This window comes from Schistocerca nitens, chromosome 6, assembly GCF_023898315.1.
Source record: "Schistocerca nitens isolate TAMUIC-IGC-003100 chromosome 6, iqSchNite1.1, whole genome shotgun sequence".
Taxonomy (NCBI): domain Eukaryota; kingdom Metazoa; phylum Arthropoda; class Insecta; order Orthoptera; family Acrididae; genus Schistocerca; species Schistocerca nitens.
Window position 1 is genome coordinate 243378052 of NC_064619.1, and position 21465 is coordinate 243399516.

Consider the following 21465-nt stretch of genomic DNA (forward strand, 5'->3'; position numbering starts at 1 on the left):
GTGGTGGTCCAGATTGCTGTATACACCAGTACCTCTAACACCCAGTACCATGTCCTCTTGCATTGATGCATGCCTGTATTCATCGAGGCATACTGTCCACAAGTCTATCAAGGCAGTGTTAGTCCAGATTGTCCCACTCCTCAACGGCGATTCAGCGTAGATACCTCAGAGTGGTTTCTGGGTCACGTTGCCCATAAACAGCCCTTTTCAATCCATCCCAGGCATGTTCAATAGGGTTCATGTCTGGAGAACATGCTGGCCACTCTAATCAAGCGATGTCATTATCCTGAATGAAGTCATTCACAAGATGTACATGATGGGGGCGCGAATTGTCCGTGAAGACAAATGCCTCGCCAATATGGTTGCACTATCGGTCAGAGGGTGGCATTCATGTATCATACAGCTGTTACTTTGCCTTCCCTGACCACCAGCGGCATACGACGGCCCCACATAATGTCACCCCAAAACATGATGGAACCTCCACCTTGCTGCACTCACTGGACAGTGTGTCTAAGGCGTTCAGCCTGACCAGGTTGCCTCCAAACACGTCTCCGACGATTGTCTGGATGAAGGCATATGCAACACTCATCGGTGATGCCAATCTGGAACAGTCCATTTGGCATGTTTTTGGGACCGTGTGCTTCCTTCCTGGTGGAATGACTGGAACTGATCGCCTGTCGGACCCTCTCTGTCTGATAGTCACTGCTCATGCATGGTTGTTTACATCTTTGGGCGGGTTTAGTGACATCTCTGAACAGTCAAAGGGACTGTGTCTGTGATCCAATATGCACATTCAACGTCTGTCTTCTGGAGTTCTGGGAACTGGGCTGATGCAAAACTTTTTTTAATGTGTGTAGTAAGTGTCCACATCTATCCCTGGAAATGATTAAAAAAAAGAAGTTCTCTCTTGGTTACTATCATGTATGAAACTTCATTCCATAAATCTTAAAACGAATGTCAGAGATGATTAAATTATGATGTGCTCTGTGTGAAATTCTACCAGGTGACTCTCCCTTTCAGCCACTTAGTCCCTGTTCTACTACTTTTCTTCTCTTCCTTTTCCTGCTATCAAAGTCCAGTCCTCCTCCATAATTATCTTTTCATCTCTCTTGAAAAACTGAGTAATTTGTTTTGTCTCTTCGTACATTCTTTCAGTATGTTCATTTGCAGAGCTAAGTGACAAATATACTTCTGTTATTATGGTGGCTGTTGACTCTGTGTCTTATCTTGGTTAAAAAATATATTCACTGTTGTTTTCATAGTTCACCCTCATTCCTGTTTTCTTGTTAATTATTAGATCTACTCCTCAATTCCCCTATTTAAATTTGGACTGATGAACTTGTACCCTAATGGAATACCATTTCGAAAAAATAAGTGTGTTGAAGATCTAAGAAAAAAAAGACAGTCTTTTCGTGTAAAGCTGAAAACATTTTGTCTTGTTCTGATAACATGCTCAGCTGAAAAGTCTTGAAGGAGCAGACATAATGTGACTGCTCTGTTGTTTGTAAATATTTGTGTAATAGCATCCGGATTATGAACGCTAAATGCATGTATTAGCAAGGTATTCACATCCGAATATCATTGACAATATTTGCGTGAAGAGTTAAGTTTCCTACAGCTCCATACATGAATATTCGTATGCTCTGCCTCTGTACTAAGGATAATGAACCAACCAACCAGTATTCCATTTGTTCTAAAGTCCACTCTGTATATAGCTGAAGACTGCAATGTATGAAATAGTCTAGGGAAGGGTAGCTGTGGATGCCAAATGGCTGTGATAATGAAATGGCCACCTATGAAAACGATTTTTACAGATTAATCATGTGCCATGAAACCAATCAAGATATGCAGAAAGCAAAATCTTATAGCCCTTGGAGTGGAGATAACTACATGTTTTGAATAAAATAGTATTGGTTTCCACGTAGCGTCAATTAGAATAAAATTCTGGAGCTTTCGAAGGCCATTGTCATCTGGAGTAAAACTACTGACTGCCGGGGTTTTGCGTGGTTTTCCACTTATTGTAACCATAATTGTGGCCTCTGGCACCAGTTAGAAAGGGCTGAAGGGCTGATATGATGCATTCGTGAGAGATGAGGTGGGCAGCTCATAGCAACTCCAGCCCGCCGTGGAACTGAGTGGCGTCAGGGGGCGTGAGGGGCTTTCACCACATTTGAAACTGCCACTCCCATCATGCATCTATTATTGCTTCCTTTTGGTATCCAAAGCCCACCAAAACAAGTCTTGGTTCATGTGTCAACATACTGGGATTCCATTATAAGAGGCGGCTGAGGTTAGAATGAACAGCAACAATTTTAAAAGAGACGAGGGGATACACATTCAATAGGGCATGGAGGTGGGCTTCGGATGTCAAAAGAAAGCAACGACAGAATGCGTGATGTGTGTAGGAAGGCAGGAGCAGCAGTTTCAAATGTGACACCGGCTCCTCGCACCTCCTGACATCACTCAGTCCCACAGCGGGGTGGAGCTGCTATGAGCTGCCAACTCACCTTCCCTGCACGCGTTGTTTCAGCTCTCTCTGATTGATGCCAGAGGCTGCAAATGCAACTATGTGAGTGGAAAACTGTGCCAGTCCCCGCAGTCAGTGGTTTTACTCCTGACGATGATGGGGGAGATCATCAAAAGCTCGAGAAATTTATTCGAATTGGTGCAGCTTGGAAACAAAGAAGACAAGCTGCCACGAAAGACTTGGAGGAAGATGCCTGCTCTACTAGCCTCTTCCATTTCTTTGTGTTGAGTACTAAGTGGTCTGTTCTTTAGAATTTTGATGAAACTAAAATGTGTTTCCCTCATTGTTGATAAAGACTCCCTAAGTACTTGAAGCAGTCAACAGTCTTGAAAGTGGGTCCATCTACAGCCAGAGGTTCATCACTTCTGATTTTCTTACTTATGACCAGGTATTCTTCTGTCATTTCTTCAGTAACACACAATCCTGTTTTGATTCTGTAATAATTTACATAATTTTGATTAATTCTGTTTTGAACTACTTATGAATGCTACATAATCTTCCTAGGAAAGTATTGTAATGTTCACCACCTACACATATATCTACATAGGCCACCTTATAATGTGTGACAGGTGGTACCATTTACCACTATTAGTCATTTCCTTTCCTATTACACTCACAATTGCAGCAGGGAGATATGACTCTATATGAACCCTAATTTTTTTGATCTTGTCATTGTGGTCCTTAGGTAAAATGTACATTGGTGGCAGCATAATCATTCTCAGTCAGAACGCAAATGCTTTAACTTTCCCAACAGTGTTTTGCAAAAAGAACACACTTTTCCTTCAGGGAGTATGTCTGTAACACTTGCATATTGATTGAAGCTACCAGTAACAAACCTAGAAGCATCCTTCTGAATTGCTTTGATGTCTTTCTGTAACTCAATCTTGTTGGGATCCCAAACATTTGAGCAACACTCGAGAATGGGTTGCACAAGTGTTTTATACGTGGTCTTCGTTGTAGATGAGCAACACTTTACTAGAATTTTCCCAATAAACCAAAGTCGTGAAGTTTTTCCAAGTTCTGATGAAATTTAAAGTATTAATGCAGTCACTTGCTGTCCAAAACCTATCACTTCAGAAGTTTTATATCATCCTGACATCTCTACAACATACACATTAGCCCCATGAGTTCCTGACACAGAATGAACCAGAGTGGCTATTCACATATCCTTATATCCGCTCACTAAGTGTGCCAAAATTTACAGCGATCACAAGGTATACAAAATTAATCACCATTTAAAATACATAAAATTCACAAATACAATATGTAGTATCAATGAAACATCTCCCTCTGCTGGTCCCCCTCAGTCAGTAGACAATGCTCCAAGTCTAATAGTTTATGCTCATTTAATCTACATATGAAATGTGTGAACTCATGCTGGCAATAAAGAACTCCTGTTCAATAGAAGGGCTTCTTTGTGCTCTATTCACTGGCAGTGCCAGATTTTACATGTGTTTCAAATTACATGTGTCTTTATTATGATTGCTTACTATAAAGAAGCCAAGTTAAGTACCAGAGAGGCACAATTAAGTCACTCACACAAAGCTATCAGCCACAGGCTTCATCAGCAAAAGAGAAACACACAGACGCATTCTGACCTGAGCTGCCGGAGTTGGTGAGTGTTTCTCACTTTCAGACTGGACACACAGATTGCTACTCTGAAGAGAGGAAGAGTGTGTAGTGTTTGTGGTAAACCATTGGTCCTCTGCAACATTTTGGAGGCATGCCCCCCCTCCCCCCTCTATTTGTTAATGAGAACATAGACCATAATTTGAGTCTTGATTTTTTCCCTATTTCAAGCGATGAGACATAAAGTACCATACACTTACTGAATTTTTGTTTGTTCTTAACTTCCATACTTTGTGTTCGTAAAAACACTTTCCTCGATCAGAAGGTGTGTTTTGACCAGCCAGGCTTTCTTATTTTAGAGACCTTCAAAATTCCTCTACTTTAGATTCCTTGTTAGAATTCTGTAGCTTTTAACATATCTACATCTTAAGAATTCTAGAATTAATGATTCTAGAATTAATATTTTTAATTCTATTTGTATTGCATTTATTTATTAATTTATGGCAGTAAAGACTGTCTTGCCTTGCATTCAACTCAGTTAATTAACGTAACAATAGGAACATGTTGCTAATGAAAAAAGGTTAGTCAACACAAGAAAGTGTTTGTAATATCTGTAGATGACACGTGATTTTCAGAACATCACATGGAAGTAACAGAAATTGAGCATATAAAACTTCAGGGTTAGAAGGAGGGGTGATCTTATTGTACAACTAGTAAGGGGGCTTCACACACAAAAACACAATGACTGCCCACAGAGACTTTAATCTTAATTTTATGATGGAAAATATTGAATGTGTTAATCTGGAGTTGGCTTTAGCTGTATCCTTATAAAGTGACAGGTTTCTGCTAGCTTGATTTGTAGCAGTGGGCAATCAGTTTGCTTAGTCATGTTCCTGTGCTTGCCAGAGAAGTCATGTACAAGGTCTGACAAATTAAACAAGACTGATGTTTGTAGTGTTTCGGGATATTTGTAAACATTCCAATACACCATTGGAAAGCTGTCAACAAGAGATGCTCGTGAGTAAGTTGAATAAGGATAAATGTAGTGGGAAAGGGAAACTATGTTTTCCTTCCTTGTATGCGGTGAATACGGAGCAGTGGTGGAGCCAGCGAGAAGGGGACCAGTAAAAATGATATTACAACCACTGGTCGTCTGGGAGTCACTTGTGCCATGGTGCAGCAAGTGCCCGAGTCCGAGAGCCATGGAGTAAACGACGCACCAACAAGGGCGTAATGAACAAACAATTGAACAATGGTAGTTGTTTATCTGTGTTTGCTCTCTCAGGTCCTAAAGTATGCATGTACGGACGTTTTGAATGTACTCAAGGGAGTGGTATTACACTAGCAATTGTTTGTTGTGTTGTTAAAAGAAATAGTGAAAATGTCAGGCAAATTATACCCCTGTTTGTGAGAAGTGTGGCTATTTAGTAGCGCAGTAGAGAGAACTTGCGGAAGCATTCCAGGAATCTTCACCTTAGTTGGATCAACAGGGAGGTGGCACGGAAGGATCGGGACCACCAAACAACTACTCAGAGAAGAGAGGATAAAGGTAATACTACTTTGATCTGGAGGTGTATTAGGGTGGGCAAAATATTGCCCAGTTATATCGGCCAGGGAAGCAACTACCCACTAGTGCTGGTATAAGACCCACCACAAACCCTACAAAATATACATCGGCAGGAGAAGAGGGAAAAATACATTCCATGTTGCAAATTTGTAAGCTGAACTGACAAGTTCAGTTAGTGGTGGTCACCTTCAAAGCAGAATCCCTGTGTATTTTTCCTTGAGACTGTCGAAGAGTGCCAACATGTTTGGTTTCCAGTTGAGTGAAAGTTGATGCCTATAGTAAACTGTTGATCAGTGCCATGGAACTGTTTGAGCTAGTTGTAAATTATCACAGTGTAAAGACAAATTGACAGATAAAAATACGAATTGTATACTAATATGCTATGACAAATATTTCTTTAATAATGCAATCAGTTTTGTTTGTTTGTCACAACTCATATTTTAAACCAATTATAAATGGATTTTTTGACACTGGTAATAGATTAACAATAATAAAATCTCATTTTAACTGATGTTTAGCTTAGTGAAAGAAAGTTGTCCATCCTCTGAATTTAGTTAAGATAAGATCTTGGCATTACAAAGCCAGTAGGTCCTGGTAAAGCAATTATGCTGGAAGATACGCTGATGGTCCAAAATATATGATTGCTGGCCACCTCAGTACTGTTCTGAATGCTGCCTAGTTGTGTTGCAGGAACATGACGCTGTAAGAAAACTAAAAGTGGAGCAGAGATAAATGGAGGATCATCCAAGCAACAATACGGGAATAGATGTGGAAATCTAGTGAGATAAACAACTTTGACAGAGTGGAGATAATTACAGCCCAGCACCTGTGAATGAGCATCTTGGAAACAGAGAACCACTTAGCATGTCAGTTTGGTGTGCATCTGTGGAAAGTGGTTGAAGAAAAGTGAAACCGTGAGTAGGCTACAAGGTGTTGGGAGTCCTAACCTCATGAAAGAGTGTGGAAGTTGTAAGCTCACCCACGGGAGGTGGTGATCTGTGGCAAATCTGATGGCAGAGTACAATGCTTGTGCTGCTGCAAGCGTTTTGGAATATACCATTCAGTGCACTTTGTTGAACACGGAGAGCTCCTCAGCAGGTGATCCGTGCGTGTTCCCATGTTGACCCGAGGATGTTGTCTGTTAAGATTGCGGTGGGCACTTGTTCACGGAAATTGGATTGTAGGCAAACGGAAACGTGTCACCTGGTCAAATGAATTACATATCTGGATACAACATGTCAGTGGTCATGTTCTGGTACACCATAATTCAGGCAAGTGGCTGCTCCCAACATGAGCTGTACAACAGACACATGTGACACAGGCTGGCATGGACAGTATTATGCTATAAATGGCATCCCTCTGTGCTTTCTTGTGACCTGTGGTAGTAATCAAAGATACCACGACAGCAATGGACTGTGTGAATATTATTGCAGACCACCTGCATGCCTTCATGCTTGATGTCTACTCCAATGGCTGTGGCATCATCCAGCAGGTTAACTATCCATTTTACAAGGACAAAATTGTGCTACTATGGTTATAGGAGCACAGTAGCAAACTTAATGTTGATATCTTGGCCACAAAGTTTGCCTGATCTGACCCATCTGGGAAGCTGTTGTACACTGGTTTTGTGCCCACAAACCACCAGCCTATATTTTGCAGGAATTATGTGACTTGTGCATACACATTTGCTTCCACATACCTCTGGAAACCTGCCAAGGACTTGTCAAATCTCTGCTACACTAAAATCACTATTGTGTATTGCATTCCAGATATGAAGCAACATGCTATTAAGCAGGTGGTCATAATGTTTCTGCTCATCAGTGTAAGAACAGAGCAATGCTTTTTATGAACTCTGGCCTTCAAAACCTACCTAGAATACCCACAAATTAATTTATTGCAGTTAGTTTGTTGAAGAATGTATAATCAAATGCTAAAGCTTTCATTAGATGCCGTGACCACAGTGATAAATTTAGAATTAAAGTCTGTCTCACCACAGTTGTTTTCAGCAGTTGTAGAGGAAGTATTTGGATTGTTGAATGGGAAAATGAAAGAAAACATCTTAATATATCATAACTGAACCAATTTTATTGTAGGTATGATGCTGTTATGTTTGCCTCTAGTGCTGATGAACTTCAACGACAGAAGAAAGAACTTAATTGAGCACATTTGAAAGTTGACCTAAAATCAAAACACAGTCATATGTAACAAAATGAAAAAGGTACAAATTACCAGTGTTGTTGTGTAACCTGTTGACCTGTGTTAGTTAGGATAGTTGAAGATGACTGAGTGCACAGCAAAATATGTAAACAGAAAGTTGAAAATGCCTTTGAGTACTTTTGGCAAACTAAACAGGGTTTTAGTGGGGTTTCTAAAAATAAAGATTCTGATGTGTCTGAGAAGGATACCTTGTAATCGTTGTGTGTTGCCTGTTTTGACTTGTGGCAGTAAAACATGGTCTTTTTAATGCAGAAATCATCAAAGAGCTGCAGGTTGCTCAGTGAGCTACAAAGAGATGCATCTTGAGAATTATTAGAGAGACAAGAAACAATTTTTAGAAACTGGTAAGAGAATAAATAGGTTGTCTTCTAAGATGTAACTCAGCTGTAATGAAAATGAAATGGAGAGGATTGCCAGATGAATAAATCGTAGTTGCACGAAGGACGTCATTTGCTGATTTCCAGGAAATGGGACCAAGGTGTCAACCTAATGCATCGTGTGTAGACAACACTACAAAAGATGCAAGAACAGAATGGATGCCTGCATCTAAAACATTGAAAACTCTTGGAGATTCGCTTATGAAGTAACAGGTGTCAAGTAGTTGATCATACACTCCTGGAAATTGAAATAAGAACGCCGTGAATTCATTGTCCCAGGAAGGGGAAACTTTATTGACACATTCCTGGGGTCAGATACATCACATGATCACACTGACAGAACCACAGGCACATAGACACAGGCAACAGAGCATGCACAATGTCGGCACTAGTACAGTGTATATCCACCTTTCGCAGCAATGCAGGCTGCTATTCTCCCATGGAGACGATCGTAGAGGTGCTGGATGTAGTCCTGTGGAACGGCTTGCCATGCCATTTCCACCTGGCGCCTCAGTTGGACCAGCGTTCGTGCTGGACGTGCAGACCGCGTGAGACGACGCTTCATCCAGTCCCAAACATGCTCAATGGGGGACAGATCCGGAGATCTTGCTGGCCAGGGTAGTTGACTTGCACCTTCTAGAGCACGTTGGGTGGCACGGGATACATGCGGACGTGCATTGTCCTGTTGGAACAGCAAGTTCCCTTGCCGGTCTAGGAATGGTAGAACGATGGGTTCGATGACGGTTTGGATGTACCGTGCACTATTCAGTGTCCCCTCGACGATCACCAGTGGTGTACGGCCAGTGTAGGAGATCGCTCCCCACACCATGATGCCGGGTGTTGGCCCTGTGTGCCTCGGTCGTATGCAGTCCTGATTGTGGCGCTCACCTGCACGGCGCCAAACATGCATACGACCATCATTGGCACCAAGGCAGAAGCGACTCTCATCGCTGAAGACGACACGTCTCCATTCGTCCCTCCATTCACGCCTGTCGCGACACCACTGGAGGCGGGCTGCACGATGTTGGGGCGTGAGCGGAAGACGGCCTAACGGTGTGCGGGACCGTAGCCCAGCTTCATGGAGACGGTTGCGAATGGTCCTCGCCGATACCCCAGGAGCAACAGTGTCCCTAATTTGCTGGGAAGTGGCGGTGCGGTCCCCTACGGCACTGCGTAGGATCCTACGGTCTTGGCGTGCATCCGTGCGTCGCTGCGGTCCGGTCCCAGGTCGACGGGCACGTGCACCTTCCGCCGACCACTGGCGACAACATCGATGTACTGTGGAGACCTCACGCCCCACGTGTTGAGCAATTCGGCGGTACGTCCACCCGGCCTCCCGCATGCCCACTATACGCCATCGCTCAAAGTCCGTCAACTGCACATACGGTTCACGTCCACGCTGTCGCGGCATGCTACCAGTGTTAAAGACTGCGATGGAGCTCCGTATGCCACAGCAAACTGGCTGACACTGACGGCGGCGGTGCACAAATGCTGCGCAGCTAGCGCCATTCGACGGCCAACACCGCGGTTCCTGGTGTGTCCGCTGTGCCGTGCGTGTGATCATTGCTTGTACAGCCCTCTCGCAGTGTCCGGAGCAAGTATGGTGGGTCTGACACACCGGTGTCAATGTGTTCTTTTTTCCATTTCCAGGAGTGTAGTTGCCAAATATTGTTGTGTTAGTTCTGATGCTTTAAAGAAGAAGCCTTTATTTCCTGTTCTAGCAGAAATTATTCTCTCTCTAAACTGTCATTTAGTCTGGCGCAGATGAAATCATTCCCAGTAGTAAGCATTAGACAGTGGATGTACAGTTTTGCTAGTGCATATGATCAAGTTACTTCGTTTTTTGATGGGTACATTTATTAGAACTATATAAAATTTTACAAAAGTATGTGTTAAATGAATTTTTGTTTTGCAAAATGTGCTTTTATCAACATTCTTTAATAGAAGCATATACCAAAAATTGATGGAAACACATGTACAGTATGACTCAAAAGGATAGTATTCATGCGACTTAAGCAATGATGTTATTTTAGAAATACACACACAGACTGAAAGGTTTACTCTCACAGTTCCTACAGACATTCAAAGATGTTCATTGTGGTCTCCATTTGTTAAATGCCACATGTCTCTCCTATATTACATTTCCTGCCAGACCCATTGCAGCACAGCCCAATCAGTGGAGTTACCATGCCAACTGTCCAGTGCCTTAGCTGCTTTAAGTCCTGCAGAAATGGGGATACATAAACTGTCCTTCACACATCTGCAAAAGAAAAAAAATTGACCTGTGTAAGGTCAGGTGACCCGGGGCCACAACGTGAATGGCACGTCATTCAACCCAGCATGACCCATCCAGCTCTGTGGAAGATGTTTGTGAGGTGACTATATGAGGTTAGGCCAATGTGGTGGGGTTCTGTCCTGCTGCAAAATGGAGTTGGTACTACTTCTGTCAACTGAGGCAACAACCAGAGACGAAGCATGTCAAAGTAGGTTTTGTCTGTAATGGTAAATTCTGCAAAGAAGAAAGGGCAAAGGACTGTTCACTTAGTTATGGTGCAGAAAACATTAAGTTCTGCAGAATCACATTCACGTTCGAGAGAGGTATGTGTGTTTTGTGTACCTCACATTCTCTAAATGTGCTTGTTCACTTTGGCCCTTAAGTGAAAAGCGGCTTCGTCAGAGACGAAATTCTATTTGTAGAACCATCCTCCTCAATCTGTGCTTGAAAATCAGTGCATATTGTCCCCATTTTGGTTTATTGGCTGGTTTAGGTGCCTGCAACATTTGAATCCTAAACCTTGAACTGCAGATGATTGTGCAACGTATGCTACACTGTTGATTGCAATACATTAATTTCTCCGCTGGCTCAATGCATGGATTTTCTGGGGGTTCATGTGTAGCTTGTACAAATGTATTCCACCCTATTATTCTTGATGGCTGACAATCCTCTAGTTTTTACTTCAATATGCATTCTGTCTCCTTGAATTGTCCATCTAGCAGTGTTTTGATGGTGTGGTGCCACTTTACCAAAATTCATCTAAAAATGTCTTTGAACAATGATTAGTGGTGCTATTTTTGCATATTATATTGCACAATGTGCCTTTTCTATCATGGGTACCACCATTTTGAATACTAATGCCAATGATGAACAGTGTTGACTTTCCTTTGATTCATTGTTACCAGCCTAAATTATGACAGTTAACATTTCAGTCTACACATGTATTTCTCAAATAAAGTCATTACTGTAGCCACAAGAATGTTTTCTTTTTGTCCCATTTTATGCATAATAAATTTTATTTAACATATAACACTGGCATGAAATACAGTAAAAAATTAAAGAAAACAAGATATAATTAATAAAAATGATACTTTAAGTTATCAATTTTGTTAAATGTTGATGTCAAGTCTCCTTATCCAGTCAAGGCTTGATGTCATGGTATGAAAAAGTTGTTTGGGTCACTCAAATAGGTACTCAATTTACACACCTTGACAATGTGCGAGATAGTCTGGTTCGGTGCTCCACAACCACAGCTTGGACTAGGCCAGTTACCCCATATCTGCATGTTGTATGCACACGCAGTGTCCTTTTCAGGTGTGATCTATATTATTCTACTCATGCTTTGAGAATTAAAACCCCCTTTCTTTTAATCTCATTTTGTTCGTTATTGTTTGTTGCATTTGTTCAAGACGTACATCCCATGATGTCCCTTCAAGTTCATTACTGGTCTGTTCATTCAGTTTATTATTATTATTATTATTATTGCAGAGGGGGCTAACCCTTATCTTTGGGCTCTATAGTGGGTCAATAAGATGTTGCAATTCAGATGGAGCATTTGTGGTCCAGGTTTCACACCATTTGTTGTTCATGATGCAGTTGCTATCAGCAAGGAAGTTGAAGATTGTTCATTATTTGGGAATATTGTTTCAGTAGATCTTTTTGTCTTCTTAACTGAGTTTAGTGTAGTAGTTCTTAAGCACCCAGAGATGATTAGCATGGTTGTACCATGCTGAGTGACTATCTTATTTACATGAGGTTGGCTGAACCACACTGGAACACAACAATCAGCTGTAGAAAACACTGAACTGAGTACAGAAGTTTGAAGTGTATGTGCTAGTGATCCCCTGTTAGTACTACAGAGTTTTTGCATAAAGTTTTTTTTTTTTTTTTTTTTTTTTTTACATAGTTTCCTATCAAGAGTCATTCCAAGATAATTTGGGTGATGCTGGTAGGGAAACATTATGTCATTCATACTGGCCTCTAGTTTATAATCTGCTGCTCTTTTGTTTGAATGGAAACTGTTGAGTTCGGTTTAGAAAGATTTGGTATAGCTCTCCATATGGTGGAATATTATATAATTCATTGAGATCATTAGTTAGTGTTCTCAGCATTTTTGAACTTCTTGTGTTGAACTGCAAGTGCTAGAACATCAGAAGATACAAAGTATTTTGGCTGGTTTTAGATGTGTCAGAAATATAAAGGTTGAAAAGTAAAGGCGATAGTACTGACCACTGAGGTAGTCCATGATTTAGTTTTCTTTCTTTACTTTCAAATTGACCCTAGACTACTCGCTGTCTTATGTGTTACGGATTAGTCTCAATGTGGTTTGGTAGGGGATGACTCTGGCTGTCTTTTATAAGAATCCTTCTGTTCATACTAATATAACAATGAAAACAATCAATTATTGATAAAATTATTTAATTGGATGGATAAAAAATCTACTCACCAAGCGGCGGCAGAACACACATCACAACAGTCTTCTGTCCATACCATATCATAAGTGGTAGTCTTTAGTTGTTTCTGAACTCCAGCTTTGGAGTTGTGTAGTTAGGCTTAGAACCAGCTCTGTGCAGCTTGTTTGGTCTGAAACCTACTTATGCAGAAGGGTTTTATCCAGGATTCTTGTACCTTTCCTAAAAGTCTCTCTAGAAGTTTGTAGTGACAGCTGAGAACAGCTATTGGATGATAACTTTCTGCTTTATCTAATGGTTTCTTCAGTTTCAGGACCGCAATAACTTCAATAATTTTGAAAACTTTTGGTAGATATCCTGATCTTTTAATGTATAGGGAGATTTTGATATTTTGCAGTAGCTAAACATTTTCCCATTACTTTTGTAAAAACTTCAGCCCTACTGCTTTTAATTGTCTTTAAAGTATGCTAAAACCATAGTTCAGTAACACCTGGTATAATGAATTTTGATCCCTACTTCTATTACATGGCTGAACATCTGTGTTTTTCTTAGACATTCCTAAGCAGTTGCCAGAACACTTCATAGTAAAAGAATGCTTAGATTCCTTCCATCGCTTTCAAAATTCTGTTCAAACTGTGCATTTCTAAGGAGTTTTGTGAGGCAAGTTCAAGTAAAAATGCATTCACCTGAGTATGATATTATAGGTGTATGCATTATCTATGAGTTAATTTGATATAACACTTTTAATGGTTTATTCGCCCCAGTAACAATAAACTGATCCCTAATCATAACTGCACTCTCAGTATTCTGATCTCTTGCTCCAGTAATATTTACTCTGATTAAGACTTCATTGCTTCAAATTTCCAGCCTCCCTCAGCACTCAACACGAGACACCATTATCATAACATCTTGGAATCTTATGAGTGAATAAGCATGTTCCAGCAATAAGTACTGAAACCTGAGTTTGATAACCATCACAGGTTATGTAAGACATACATATTGACAAAAAAAGCACAGTGAGCTTGACATAGTCAAGCAGATACAGCATATAGGTGCAGGTGATGACAATAGCCATCTACAGATCTGTGATAACTCTGAGGCATTGTCATAGAGACATTCACAAAATCACATTATGTGATTAGTTGAGATAAGCACATGGACGTGCCTCACTGTGCCCACGGTGACTGTCGGGCGTCTTCTTATGCCATCTCAAACTGTGTTCTTAGTAATTTCAATATTGGCTCTCTGCAGGTCATGGTCAACCTATTTGGTGATTTTGACACAAATGGAAATGCATGTATTCACTTCCACACCTGTGATTTGCAATGGTCATTGTCCTCTCTCAGTATTTACAACCACTCTGTATCCCATACAGGCCAAATTTAATAAAAACCGTTTGGACAGTCCTTGTCAAAAAAGAAAAAGGAAGCGGCTACACAGACACAAGCAGTATGTGTGTGTACAGGCCTATAGGCTGAGAGTAGATCACCAAAAATCGTTTTTTAGTTAGTAAAGAAATTGATATAAATTTATAGAAAAAATTGAAGTGACATTGCATATGAAGACTTAAATGTCGATTTTATAGCAGACAATGTTGAGTGTGTGAACCTGAAGTTAGTTTTAACAGTTTCTTTACATTTCGACAGGTTTCAGTTTATTCAGTATTCTAGAAGTGGGCCATCAGCTTACTACAGTGATGTCCCTACATTCTGCCACAATACAGAGGTGATGCAGTGGTTAGCACAGTGGATTCTCATGCAGGACAATGACCATCTTTATTTAGGTTTTCTGTGATTTCCCTAAATTCTGTCAGGGCAAATGTATTCATTGAAATGGTTCTGTTGAAAGGGCACGGCTGATTTCCTTTCCTGTCCTTTGCTAAATCAAGCTTGTGCTCAGTCTCTAATGACCTTGTTGTCAACAGGATTTTAAACACTAATCTCCTCCTAATTCATGTAAAAGATCTGATCCCTGCCTGCCTGAGAGAGAGAGAGAGAGAGAGAGAGAGAGAGTCAGTTGTTCGATTTTCATACTACCATTTGTTTTGATGCCATCTCATTTTGATTTATTAATTAATTGTAGGTTAATATCATCAAGAGTAACAATCCTTCCTAAATATCATTTTCCAGCTACATTTTTTGCCTTATGCCTTCTTGCAAATAAAAACATGTTCGAATTTTATTTTGTCCTCAGATTAAAACTTTTTCATAGATGTTGTCAGTTGACATTTGTTAGTGTGTCTAACAGTCATATGAAAATAGTTGACAGTGAGGTCATTAACAAAGAAATGAAAACTTATTAGGAACGATGAGACAAAGGAATTTCTAGCGAAAACTTACACAGTTTTATTAGCCATTTTGTAGAGGCCCCTTTCAACAAATGTCAGTGTGTGCAATATCTTTAAGAATTGTGTGTTAATTCACAGGTTTATTATGTGCGTATTCTCTTCCAGAAAAGGCTGTAGCAGGAGTTATTCACTGTTCATGCTCCTAACCATGATCTAGAAAAAGATTGTTTACAATTATAAACCATATTATAATTTATATTCCAATAATTAAGTAGATACATAAAATAAATTTTTAAATAACTTTTTGTACTATATCATCTTGTTCACTTTAACTTCAGGAAAGAGGGGAGCAGTTACTGAATCGCTACTTACAACGTTGGTCAAAGGATTATCTCCGTCGTCGTTTGGACTGGACTGTGGATGAGGCTGGTGGAAATCCTGTTGATCCTCGCCATCTCTCCTCTGCATTATGCCCTTGCCAATATATTGAAGAATACTTAAAAAATAAACCTCGCTCTGATCACCGAAGTTTTTGTCCCTGTATTACAACATGGCTTGCAAAACGAGGCATTGATTGATTTCTTAAGTGAGGGAAGAATTTGTGTCACCATTCTGTGGGGGTTTTCTATCAATATATGTGGTCATTATATATATATATATATATATATATATATATATATATATATATATATATATATATATATATATATATTTGTTTTCAATTGAGGCAGTTATAACATAGCAAGAATTTCTAGTGTACTGTATAAATAACTTAGAATTATGTTTTAGACTTGATACCAAAGGCTTGTTTTCTGTTTTAATATCTGCACATAATAGAAAATAATGCACTAAGGTATCCTGTGTCAGGTGAGTGTGGGGGGGGGGGGGGGGGGGGCAGATTTTGGTGAAATTGTGCACTAGATCACTATTAAGTGAAAGATTGCAGCTTGTGAACATCTATAGTGTAGTGTTGCACACTTAACCGCCCGACCCCTTAGTCCTCTCTGTAACAGATACACATATTAACTTCTTATAATTTTATTTTTCAATCTTGTGGCTTCTTAGTATGGTTTTCTAGTAGCACTTTACTAACAGTGATACTTTCATTAAACAACTGGCTTCTAAAATTTGTTGCTTTTAAAAATATTTTATTTTGTTTTTAGATTTAATTGTTCTGTTCTGTTCATCTTATCTGCCCTGCACATTACTTGCCTCTGTGTTTTATTGCAAGCATTGTTTTGCACGTTCATTAGGCTGGAGTATGGTGTGTAATGAATTTTCCTTTGTATGCGCCTTATGTTATGAAAGCATGTAATGGTGATTCATGTGTCTGGAGTAATAATAGGTTATTATACAGATAGGATTTCAAATTCTGAAATTACGTTTTGAAGAGTCTGTTCACCTTTTTTACAGAAGCCTTCCAGGTCAGGTCCTGTCACACTGTAATTTAGTTCATGCAATTTCAACAGCCGCCAGATGAACTACTTTAAAAGCCCAATTAATAGACTGTTCTCCAGTGAGTGACTATACACCGCATCAATTCTCCAGCTGTTTTACCGTACTGTCAAGTCCCATGCTATAGTGTGAGACATCTTTCTTTTTTTCACAAGGTACAGGTTCCCTTTCACAAACTGTAATCTCTCCTTTACTCCTGGTATATCAGACTGTGGTTAGATTATTTGTGACAATATTTTAGATGTTCTTTTAGCAGATCTCAATATTTTTTTAAATATTTGTCAGTTCTCTTTGTAATACTGTAGGACCTTTGAATTCCCCCCCCCCCCCCCCCTCAAGATTTTTATTTATTGTTGCTGCAAATGGTCATAACATTGGTGATATTTTTCTTGACTTGAGTGTAGGGATGGTGCAATGTTTTTGGAGGCTTTATATTTAAAATTTAACAATGCAAATGTGGGCATCTCATTTATGTTCTGGGCACTAAAAGTTTTATCTAGTTTGCAGCTCCTGTCATGAGCCATGATTTTTCTGTCCTCATTGGAAACTGTTCTTTGTTTTGTTAGATGACAATTTGTTGTTCAGTGATTCAGTTACGATTAACTGCACTCAAAATAAATGGCATTCACTTTGCATGTTCATCTTTGTTTTCTCACTCTCGTCCTTTCCCTAACCCCGAACTTTCTTGTAAATACACTGTTCACTGGCCTCACTGTCATATTCACCCACAAAACTATTCAATGTCTACTTCACAAAATTATTTTCACTTTTGCTTTAGTGTTCTGTCCTCAGAAACAGTAGTAGCCATGACATTCTCTTGAAATTGTTACTCTTGAATGTTTATTTTCTGTGCTGAAATTGCTTTCTCTAAGAATTCTGTGTCCATTTGCCAAAAGGTACAATGTGACATATTTTCTAATGAGCACACTCTGCCATATTATATAAGTGTCACTCCAGCAGCCTTTAAATAATTAGGTGTAACAGTATGAATGTGTGGACCAGTAGTAGGGAATGTCATTGATATATTTAAATTTCTTTTAGATTTATTGGAAATGCAGAGTATTTGTTAAGCAATCAGCATACAAGATTAGTGTGGCCTATTCTAGATTACTGGTCCAGTGAGCTTATTGTCATCAGGTCTGTATGAGAAAAAATGTCGAAGATGGTCATAAATGTGGTGCTGTGATTATGACAGCTTCGTATAGCCCCACAAAAGAGTAACAGATATGATAATGGTATATAAATGGGAATTGTTTAGAAGAAAAAGTATTGCAGACATACTTCGCAAGTTTTCTGCCATCCCCATTGTACATCTTGGTATAAGCTGAGGAAGAGTAGGGTGTGAATGGAGGCATTCTGACACTCGTTTCCACCTTTTTCTATACACAGATAGAACAGTTCAGAGGTCAGGGAGTAGTTAAAATTGATAATTTGATACCACCGAGTGTTATGCAGTGGCTTATGAATAACTCTTTAAAATGCTTGGAACTATCGTTGAGGTGGTTTTACTAGGTTTATTCCGAAGAATTACGTGCTAGTCACTGCACCTGAGAATGGTTCTTTGTTGTACCTTTTGAATTTTATAGCTTTTTAACATTGTATGCAGTAAGTCTTGTTGATTTAAAACACATTCTTAATCTTAGATGATCTCACTGCTTCTATTTTTATGTAATAAAATAATTTTCACCTCTTTCATTTACACCTCCATATTTTATGACAGTGCTATATCAAGTAGTCTGTATAAATAGTAGGGAAAGTGCTTCTCTTTCACCTCTTATTTTCTGACATTATCTCTGGTTTTCATATTTTATGAGAGCTGCATATTGGTATTAAATGGTATGGTACCTGCAAGTATTACGATGTTCTTCACAGTTGAACATTTTTATTTCCTGTCACTTATAACTGTGATTTTTGGAACCTTTACCTGTAATTTTTTGTTCACTTTCCAATGTTAATACTAGTTCTGGAGAAAATACTGATTATGATTAATCATCTTTTAAAGGGGTAGAATTTTGTATGCAAGTGAAATATAGCACTACAATATTTTGTGACTTTGGTTGTCTTTAAAATTATATATGTATTTTTCTATATTTTGTACATCTTAATACATGAATGAATCCCTTTAAATTTTGTTAGCTAGAAATTACACTTTTTTTCTCCTTTTATCTTTAAGTACATTTTGTATGCCACAATAGTTTCTGAAACTAGATCTTCCAAAGGACAAGTATCTGCCCGTCTGTTTAGTTTATTAATGTTGTACTTATCTGTTTTGTTGCACATTTCTGTCACAGCACTTAACTGCATGCTCTATCCATTCACAAAGCTGACCAAGGAATGGAAGGTTGAAGAAATATGTGGTGCTTGTTTTTCTTTCAAACATTTGAAAATTTTTCATGTGGTATTGGTAAGTGTAGGCTTTCTGCTAACTTTTAATTTTAGCATACTAACAATACATTCTGCTTTGGTCAGTTCCCACATCTTCATTAATGTAACACAGATCTCTGAATGGTGTGATTTGTGCATGCGTTGTAAATATAATATTCCTTTATGATTATAATGATTATATTTAACCACTTCTGATTTTTTTCTTTCTTCCACCTAATTAAAATACCACAAGCCTGAGTCATGTGTACTAGCTAGTGAATCTAGTTTCTAACACAGTGAATGTAAATGTTCTGTTAATGTGAATGTAGTAACAGCTTAGGTAGGTCACTTGAGTTTCATAAGGGCATCCCTTTGTAGATGAGTGTGATTTAATAGGAGCATGGAATACATGTAATTTGGACGGTTATGTTATGATAGATAATTTTTATATCTTCAAGATAAATATTTTACTCTGAATGAGAGTAGATGCTGTTTCAAAACTTTTTGGGAGGTTAAAACTGTGTGATGGACCAGGATTTGAACCCAGAATCTTGCATTGCACAAGCAATGCTCTTACCAGTTAAGCTATTTGGGCATAACTTGAGATGTTCACACCTTTAATTTGCCAGTACCTTCCTTTTCAAAAGCCAGTTAAGTGATTCCAATCTCCACCGATTTTCTCTGAGCTATCTGAGAAATCTGTAACTTAGAATTATAATCAGCAGCTAGTTCACTGTTCATCAATTCTGCTTTTCATTTTACAATAATTCCTGAATTTTGCAGATGATATGATATATCATGCAACAATTTTTTAATAATTAGTTATTAATTATGGAGCACAAATGAATTGCAGTGCTAAGGTATTATTAATACAGTAGCATATTTTTCCTATGTTATTTTCATAAAGGTATTAATCCATTTGCTTATCAATAAAATAGACCACGTGTGTTTCTGTAGTTTAATAGGCCGATAAAATTTCTTCCCCTGATGATAATGAGTGCACAGCAAACATTTCAGTTATCATCAAAGATTAGTTTTAGTTTCCTAAACTACATTTTTCGTGAATTGCGTGTAGGAAGGAAAAAAGAAAAGGCTACAAACTTTAATATGAGAAGCTGTTAGATATCCACATAATCATAAGATTTTAAAACCTAATAACTTATCATACTGTGATTACTACTGCACATGCTTTGTCACTTCTATTTTTATATGTCAGTAACACACATTTTCAGTCTCTTTTTACTTACAAAATACTAACGGTAATACCTGTTACAGCATTTTTTAGTAGCTGAGGTGGTGGGTTTTATCTGTTTTGCACAGGAACGTGCTGAGATGGTTTTCCTTCGCTACTCACACCGATGGGCTAAAGAATTTGTCCGCAAACATCTTGAGCTGTCAGTGGATGGAGCAGGGCATGGGGGCTTCCCCTCTGCACCTCCTCGACATTGCATTACCTCTCGGTGCCCTTGTCAATTCATAGAGGAGCACCTCAAATATAAACCACGAGGCAAGTGTTCGATTAGAGACTTATGTTTCATGCCTAACTTTGGTTTTGAAAAGTAAGGTGATTGTTCTGTTTACTGATTCTGTGTAGGATATATGCTTGCATGTTACTCTGGTGTTGTGAGATTGATGGTACGTGATACGTTAACAATTGCAGAGCATTTTTATTTCTGTGTATTTGCTTTGTATGTAGGAAGTATTTCGGTTCATGTGATGAACAGCACCAAGGGCTTTCCTTCTGGTTTGTGTTTCTTTCTGTGGGAATTCTTGTTTTTCAGTATTGGGACTTTCCTTTCATTCAGTATTAATTACCACTACTTGAAACTTTGTGGTTTCCATTATAATCTAACTCCATAACAGGCAATGTCTAATATGAAAGTTATTGAAAGCTGTAATTGTTAGATGTTGAGCTACTATGTTTAGTATCAATATGTACTTAATAGTCCTATTTTTTAAGCAGTTTTATGTTTAATAGTTATTTGAAAAAGTAGTGTTTCATGTTGAGAGGTTTCAGTATCATGAAAAAGTTGTGTAATAGTGAGACAAGTGTTCCTTTGAGAGTAACGGATAACTATTCACCTTAAAGAAAATTGTGAATTTCAAATATTGTTCAGTGTACATAACATAAGCTTACTTCAACATTGAGATTGCACAGGAGTGACTTGATGTGGTTGTGCCATAATAATGGGGTAGAGTACATTTTATTTCTCTCATTTGTTTACAAAGTAAGAGTTAATGTTATCTGCAGGACAAAATGTGTAAAGATGCCCTCTAAGCATTTCCTGTATACAGTCCAATATGTACTTCACTAATACAACAGACGGTAATCTCTTGTTCTTGTTTACTGAGTTTTAATAACATTTCAGTCATAAATATATTTAATATATGTGTATAGATCGTTAGGTAGAAAGCA

General features: G+C 38.8%; 1 protein-coding gene across 5 annotated transcripts in view; it reads left to right on the forward strand.

Annotated features, from left to right (window-relative positions):
- LOC126262265 (transmembrane protein 268) overlaps nucleotides 1-21465 on the forward strand; it is a 102203-nt gene that overhangs the window by 29206 nt on the left and 51532 nt on the right. For 2 of the 5 annotated variants that reach the window (XM_049958767.1, XM_049958765.1), the window contains exon 6: nucleotides 20370-20556. The exons of 1 other annotated variant lie outside the window; for it this stretch is intronic. In XM_049958767.1, coding sequence (XP_049814724.1) covers nucleotides 20370-20556 — 187 coding nt within the window. Of the gene's footprint in view, nucleotides 1-15568; nucleotides 15824-18976; nucleotides 19090-20369; nucleotides 20557-21465 lie in introns of those variants that run through there. 2 more of the 5 variants (XR_007546712.1, XM_049958766.1) reach the window with 2 other exon arrangements.